Source organism: Octopus bimaculoides, chromosome 12 (genome assembly GCF_046866305.1).
Source record: "Octopus bimaculoides isolate indiv1 chromosome 12, ASM4686630v1, whole genome shotgun sequence".
In the NCBI taxonomy this organism is placed as follows: domain Eukaryota; kingdom Metazoa; phylum Mollusca; class Cephalopoda; order Octopoda; family Octopodidae; genus Octopus; species Octopus bimaculoides.
In genome coordinates, this window is record NC_142939.1 from 58,889,844 (window position 1) to 58,898,597 (window position 8,754).

Below are 8,754 nucleotides of genomic sequence, written 5' to 3' on the forward strand. Positions count from 1 at the left end.
GTAATTCTTTCAATATGCAATTATTATTATTTTTTTTTTTTTTCCAGTCAGGTTCATTGTTTCAGTTATAAGCCTTAAATCAAATCTTTTAGATCACCACCCTTTCTAAACAGTTTGTTGTTTGGGACCAAATGCTTACCGATCTGGAAATCCAGGCAAAACCAGTAAAGAAAGCTGATTGAAATATTAAAATTGGGAAAACGTTTTTTTTTTAAATTTTTTTTTTTGCATTTTCTTTTTCTGCACTTAAAGCTTATCTGTGTATATGTGTTTTTGAGAGAGAGAGAGAGATGATGAAAATTAAGAGACTTGATAAAAAGTAGTGAGGTACCGAGAGAGAGAGAGAGAGAGAGAGAGAGAGAGAGAGAGACAGAGAGAGAGAGAGAGAGAAATAAAGAAGGAACAAGGGGAAAGAGAGCTAACAGAAAGGAAGAGTAAAACTAAAAGAGAGAGAGAGAGAGATGGGGAAAAAGTTTCATAGTAAGTGTTAAAAGTATTTAAGAGATTTACAATAAGAAATTATGAATGGGACTTGTGAAAGAAAGAAAGAAAGAGAGAGAGAGAGAGGAAGACAGAGAGAGAGAGCTATGTAATTATTTAATATCTCATATCATTAGGCTGAAATAATAGACTACTTTCGTTAACTTTGTTGAGTTTCCTTTTAAAATGAAAGCTCTAAAACTGGCACCAATATTGCACCAGCTTCATTATACATTTATTACTGTTCTTATGATATAAGGTAACAGTGGCAGATTAACAGATTCTGGACAAAATGCCATCCAGTATATCTTGCTGCGCTGAGGTCCACTTTGCCTCTCGTCCCTTCGGTGGTTGATGAAATAAAGTACCAGCCGAGTACTGATGGTGGGGGTTACTGTAACTGACTTCCCCACTCCCTCCTCCAAATTTCAGGCCTCATGCCTATGTTAGAAATTATTACTTAGAGCAGTCACTTGCTTACGAGCATTGGCCATTGACACAATTTTCTTGGACAGTCCTACCCCAGGTCTTGTTGGGTTTAGTGTTGTCATTGATGCTTCTGTTACTACTTTTTGTTTTCAGGTAAAGGTGTTGGCCCTATGCAAACCCATTTTTACCTGTGCAAAGAGATGGTCCCTCTTAGTCTGCCCTCTGTCCTTTGACCTGTCCAGCATGGGAGGCCCTATCAGGAACTTGTGCACTGCTGGCATAGTGCTCAGTGTCATTGAGGCATACAAGCCTCCACGCAACAAACAAGGACTGGACCTTGTAATGGATGAAGAGCAGTGGATCGATAGAACCATTACAGCATTGGAGAAATTACCTTGTGGTATTTGTTCCAGCCTTATATATACCAAGTTCAACTCCCACTAAGGTCAGCTTTTCCTTTCATCATTTCAGATTAAATTTAAAAAATTAAATATTAGTCAAGTACAGTGGGGATCGATTGAACTGAGTAACCCCTCCTGCCATCAAAATTGCTGGCATTGTGCCTAGATTAGAATCTATTATTATTATTGTTATTCATTCGGGGTTGATAAATCAAGTACCAGGGAAACAATGGGATCGATGTAATTGACTGGTCCCCTTGGATTTGTATTGTCTTTGCTGCAAATAAAGAAAAGATTACTATTCTTATATTATGTCCACAAAAGGTGGAAGTAAATTATTATTTGTACTGTGGAATAAATATGTTAAAGCTTTTATATCGTTGTTGTTGTTTTTATATTGTTTCTGTGTGTGTGTTTAGCAATGCACATGACTGCAAGTAGCCAGTGAATGCTTTGCATAAAAGGAAGCTTAATATCTACAACTATTAATGTTGATGTTAATGTTGCTGTCTCTCCTCCATACTGTAAACTCTCTTTCTGTAGCATAAAGCCACTTTCCTCGATATTGCAGCCCCTCAGTTGAAGGGTTCTTGTCTTGTGTGTTACATGGTTATCGTATTGGTGCTGGGGCCCTGTAAAAAGCACCCAGTGCAATTACTGTGAAGTAATTGGTGTTGAGAAGGGCATCATCCAGCCATTGATATGTCATGCCAAAACAAACATTTCATGGGAAACGTCATGCAAACAAGATCCATTCTAATACTCAATCTCAGATCAGAAACTCCAATCATTGTCTTGTCACTGAAATTGTGATCTAATTCATTGTAATCACTGACATCCTTGAGAGAGAAAACATGACCACCATGCAATCTCTCTCCTCCTTCATTCTTGCATAATCCAAGGCTTTCCACTTATATAATAAATCAATACAGTTCCAAGTTCCACAAGATTTTAATAATGTATATCTGACTGTTATTAACCTGAGGCTATGGAGAAGAATCTTAATGCATTTATTTTCAAATTTGATTGAAACTTTGGAAACAGCAGACAAATATTATTTTCCCTTCATTTTCTTCCAGACATTCTTTCTGACTGCAATCTTTTTATAAACTGTTTTATTAACTTATTTATACATTCATCATTCTAATTTTAGCCATTTTGCTTTATTTTTATCTGTCTAAGCTATCTATCTATCTATCTATCTATCTGTCTATGTATACATATCTCTCTATCTATCTATCTATACATACATACATACACATCTATCTATCTATCTGTCTGTCTAACTATTTTTACTATCTTTCTGTGTACCCCATCCACTTCATCTCTTTTCCCTTATATATGTGTGTGTGAGTGTAAATTATTAGTAGTATGTATATGTAATATATGGCCGCAGCTCTAAGCTGAAACTATAAACAAGTAAACGTGTGTGTGCTTGTGTGTGATGAAGATGAGTACCAGCATTCTTATGTGGCAGGCTTGATAGTTGTTGAAAGATTTCTCTTTACATGAAACCATTTGTAGCTTTGTTAACCCACAAATAAAGTGTGTATATATATATATATATATATATATATGTGTGTGTGTGTCTGTGTGCGTGCGTATACACATATATAAAGGGACTGCGAGTTGCGGCGATTTGCTGTACTCGAGAAGACACATCAAGCTAAGTAAAATCACAGACATCCATACATACAGGCTGGTCCTTCAGAGGTGCCAGTGCTACATGAAATGCACTCATGGCGATGCAGTGAAAATGCACCCATGCCAGAAGCATATAAAAAGGACCCAACACACTCTGTAAAGTGGTTGGCATCAGGAAGGGCATCCAGCTGTAGAAACCATGCCAAATCAGACAACTGGAGTCTGGTGCAGCTAGCCAGCTCCTCTCGAACCTTCCAACCCATACCAGCATGGAAGATGGACATTAAATACTCAATACTTAAATATTTCATCATCATTCATCATTTAACATCCATAGTCTATGCTGGCATGGGGTGGATGGTTTGACCAAGGCTGGTAAGCTGAGGGGCTGCATCAGACTCCAGTCTGATTTGGAATGGTTTCTACAGTTGGATGCCCTTCCTAACATCAACCACTCTGAGAGTGTAATGGGTGCTTTTATGTGCCACTAATATGAGTGCCAGTTGTGTGACACTAGTATCTGCCACAACTGGCTTGATGGGTCTTCTTCTCAAGCACTTGGTCATTTGTCATTGCCTCCATGAAGCCCAACACTCAAAAGGTGCTTATACACACACACACACACACACACACACAGGATATTAGATGACGGCACAGTTAAGAAATACTTCATGGTTTTCAGAGATGGAAGATATTGGAAAAATGAAAAAAAACAGTGAGCAGTTGCCATATTTTTTCCATACCTACCATCTCTGAGGAACACATGGTATTACTTAACCATGCTGTTCTCTAACATCCACTTATCATACCCATGGCAAAACTGATTGGCAAGATTAACTGTAATGGATCTGTAATACTGTATACCTTGGTTAACATACTCAGTCTACTGATAAGTATACGAGTGTATATTCTTCCTGAGTTATGGATTCCTAGATAACTACATAGGTACATGTATATAATATATATATATTTATATACACGCACATATATGTGTGTGTGTGTATCTGTCTATCTATCTATCTCTCTCTCTCTATATATATATACATATATATATATATATATATATGTATGTATGTATGTATATATATATATATATATATATATATATATATATATATATATAGGAAAATGAAAAATAATAATAAGGCAGAATGCTAAACTGGAAGCATATTTTAATAAAGATTTCTCTAACCGGCTTTCATTGTGAAGCAAATTTTCAAGAAGAGGGAGAATGAAAATGTTTTTTACAAAGAAGTACAAAATGAAGAAAATAATATATAAAAAAATAACTATACCAATACATCATATTGTCTTTGAGCTTTTGAAGTTCAGTGGTAATTCATGTATATAATGGTTGGAAAAATAAGGATGCATGAGAGTTGTGTTATGTTTAAAAACAGGGTTAAAAGTTTGTGTTAAGCAGGAAGTGTGGTGTCAAAACAGGAAGTGTGTGTAAGGGGAGACAAATGTTTTTAGTTGGACTCCAACTAAAAACATTTGTCTCCCCTTTCACACACTTCCTGTTTTGACACCACACTTCCTGCTTAACACAAACTTTTAACCTCTTTTTTTTAAACAACACAACTCTCAACTCTCATGCATCCTTATTTTTCCAACCATTATATACATGAATTACCACTGAACTTCAAAAGCTCAAAGACAATATAATGTATTGGTATAGTTATTTTTTTATATATTATTTTCTTCATTTTGTACTTCTTTGTAAAAAACATTTTCATTCTCCCTCTTCTTGAAAATTTGCTTCACAATGAAAGCCGGTTAGATAAATCTTTATTAAAATATGCTTCCAGTTTAGCATTCTGCCTTATTATTATTTTTCATTTTCCTATTATTTTTCCACGTGCGGTTAACACAACTCCACTATTTACTGACTTATATAAACAATATATGAGTATATGTATATATATGCACATGTATGTACATACCTTCATCTACATATACATATAGATACATATCTGGGTACATGACGTTTTATATATATATATATATATATATATTTATTTATATTTATTAATGAGGGTAGAAATTGATATTAATCAATTAAAACCAGTGGTCTAGCATATTAAAAATATCCGAAGATTAAAATTATATTACATACAAAAATAAGATGATTCGGCATCTATTTCTAGCATATAGGGGTCCACTTTTGCTGGTCATTCCTCTTATTTTTGTATATATTTATATATATATATATGCTCACACACACAAGCATGCATATTCAATATTTGTCTTCAAATTGTCTAACCAGCTGACTTAGCCATCAAAACTTTTCCCTATATTTCTCCAATTCCCCCTCTCTCACACACTCTCTTACTCTCTCTCTGTTTCTGCTTCTTTTTCTCATATTCCTCCTCTTTTCCTTTTGTTCTCTGTATCCATTTCTTTTAACATTTGTTTGTTTGTTTCATTTTCTTCTTTATATATCCTTATCATTCATTCCACTTTGCTGTTCATTCCACTCTTTTCCTTCTTCAAAACTTGTACATAATATATTGTCTGTGATTTATCAGCTCAAATATATATATTCTTGCATCAGCAATGGCAACAAATACCTCACTAATATACAGCATGAGGTCTGCATTCACTTACTTATCAAAACGGTAAATTCTTCTTTTATTATTAAGATTTCTGAAAATATTTATTTTATGCAAATCTGCCAGTTTTCTAAGCTTCCACATTTCATCTAGACAGCATCGTGATCTTGGGATTAACTCTATCTGTGTAACCTCAGATGTTAAGTGATGCTAGTCAGTTCGCTGGTTGCTTACATTTATTTTTCTTGAATTGGATATCAATGCTTTTCTTTCGTTGGCTTCAGTTGATGCCGTTGTTGCTGTTGCTGCTGCTGCTGCTGTTGTTGTTGTTGTTGTTGTGGTACTGGTGGTGGTGGTGGTGGTTATTGTTCAGCCCTGACCCAGCAGACATATTGTGAAAAACATCTCATCCTTACCAGCATCATCATCATCCTCATCATCATCATCCTCATTATCATCATCATCATCATCATTGTTGTCATCATCATCGTCGTCGTCATTGTCGTCATCATCACCATTGTCATCATCGTCGTTGTGATCATCATCATCCTCATCATCATTGTCATCACAGCTTTTTGGATCCAGGCGAAACCATTATGGCAGAGAAGTACTGTCAGCAAATGAATGAAAACTCCAACAACAACAGCCAGCATTGGTCAGTAGAAAAGGACCAATTCTTCTCCACAACATTGCTCAGCTGCACGTTGCACAACTGACCCTGCAGAAGTTGAACGAATTGGGCTACAAAACTCTTCCTCATCTGCCATACTCACCAGAACTCTCGCCTACTGACTACCACTTTTTCAAGCATCTCGACAACTTCCTGCGTGAGAAATGTTTCAAAAACCAAGACCATGCCAAACACACCTTCAACGACTTCATCGCCACCAGAACGCAGGATTTTTACGCTACTGGCATAAATAAACTTGTTTCATGTTGGCAAAAGTGCGTTGGTTCTGATGGTGTTTATTTCGATTAATAAAGTTTTGTTTGAGCTGAGATATGTGCATCTGAATTTAAAGGTTAAAAACTGCAAGAACTTTCTTGATGACCTAATACATTACAGAGTTACACTATTACAAAAATTGTTCTTCATTTTAAAAGGTTATATAATTATGATAAAAGAGAAGCTATATTTAAACTATGCAAGAGATCAACTTTGTTAGAAAAATGTGCAGGTGAGTTCAGTATATAGGTTAGTCCTTTTGTTTAAATTGTTCAATATTTCATTCAAAACCTCCCATCATGATATTATTGGAGGATTTGTCTGTTAAGTTATATTCCAAACAACTGCTTAATATATTAATCGATAAACTTCATTATTTTAACTAAGGCCTCCAAAATTCATGATTACTTCAAAAATTAATTGAAATATAGACATTGTATGCCAGGAGAAATGCAATCATGAAAAGATTAATGAACCAACTCTACTTTAAATAGTATTAATTATATCAACCTCTTAGATCATCTCTCTCTCCAGCCCACTCTCCAACAATCCCCTCTCTCTCCTGTTCACCCCAACATAATTCTACTTGCTAGAGCTTGCTTTGTAGTCTAACAAGTAGTTCCAGTCATACTCCATGCTTCAATGATTGCTTAGCAATATATAAGTGCACATAGCTATATAAAGAATTTCTCCAACAATGCAATGTAAATGTCCAAATTTTGCCAAAAGAACTATTTCATATATAAGAACACAGTTGGCTAAATCGATAGAACATATCTTAGACCAGCAGACAATCAGTCAACAGTTTGTCATCAACATTAATAGGTGAAAGCAAGGCGGTGTGCTTAAGAACATTGCTTCTCAATCCCATGGTTTCAAGTTCAGCCCCACTCCATGGCACCTTGAATATTTTCTACTATAAACACAGGCCAACCAAAACCTTGTGAGTGTATATGGTAGAAACTGAAAGAAGTCCATTATACGTATACATGTATAGATGTGTGTGTGTGTGTGTATATATATTATATGTATATGTGTGTATGCTTGGGTCTATTTGTTATGACATCATGTGGTTGTTGTAAATGAATGTTATTCATTTCCAGTATTCTGCAAAAATATGTCAGACCACGGGGAAATATTATCTTGATCAGAAACAGGAGAGGGGAACCAGCTGGAGAAGAACCTTTGTTCAATAACCTCTGTTCAACCTGCCTAAGTAAGCATGGCAAAATGGACATTAAAACGACAACAACAACAACGACGAGGAGGAGGATTGCATTTGGTTTCTTGGACATGACTCTTATCTCTCACTGATCTAGTAAAGTTTTCTGTGAAAATGTACTGTAGTATGGTTTATAGTTTATCATCATCATCTTCATCATCTTCATCATCATCATCATCTTCATCATCATCATCATCATCATTTAATTCCTGCTGGCATAGGTTGGATGGTTTGACAAGAACAGACAAGCCAAGGGGTTCTGCCAAGTTTTTATGCCTGCTTTGGTATGGTTTCTATAGTGGGATGCTCTTCCTAGAGTGTACTGGGTGCTTTTTTACGTGGCACCAGTGAGGTCACCAATATAAGGCACTCCAACTGAGTGGGATATAGACTGGAGGAATAAGAAACTATGATAGAGACAGAGGAGAATGTGTCTTGTTGAAGAAGTGTATAAATAGCTTGCTTACCTGCGAAAGAGAGAGACGTGAATTCCAGGTACAATATGAGTATGAGACAGAATAGGAAAGAAGAGGGAAAAAGGTGGATGTATGGTAAGAAGCTTGCTTCCAACCACATGGTTCCGGGTTCAGTCCCAAGGCATGGCACCTTGGGAAAGTATCATCTACTATACCCTCGGGCCGACCAAAGCCTTGTGAGTGGATTTGGTAGACAGAAACTGAAAGAAGCCTGTCGTATGTGTGTGTATATATATATATATATATATATATATTTCATTTCATTTCATTTTATCCAGTTTCAGCTCATGAGCTGTGGCCATGCTGGGGCACACACACACACACACACACACATATATATATATATATATATATATATACACACACACACACACACACACACATATATGTATATATTTGTGTGTGTGCCTGTGTTTGCCCCACCACCATCACTTGACAACCGAAGTTCAGCAACAGGGACCGATAGAATAAGTACTGGGCTTACAAAGAATAAGTCCTGGGGTCGATTTGTTTGACTAAAGGCGGTGCTCCAGCATGGCCACAGTCAAACGACTGAAACAAGTGAAAGAGTAAAAGGAAAGAGAATAAGCGCACTGAAAGA

At 36.1% G+C, this 8,754-nt stretch overlaps 1 protein-coding gene across 8 annotated transcripts in view; it reads left to right on the top strand.

Annotated features, from left to right (window-relative positions):
* Positions 1–1,685, top strand: part of LOC106883605 (dynactin subunit 3) — a 57,699-nt gene extending 56,014 nt beyond the window's left edge. For all 8 annotated transcript variants that reach the window (XM_089361100.1, XM_089361101.1, XM_089361102.1 and 5 more), the window contains one exon: positions 93–1,685. In XM_089361100.1, coding sequence (XP_089217226.1) covers positions 93–182 — 90 coding nt within the window. In that variant the 3' untranslated portion in view covers positions 183–1,685. The remainder of the gene's footprint in view (positions 1–92) is intronic.
* Positions 1,686–8,754: the final 7,069 nt, after the last annotated feature.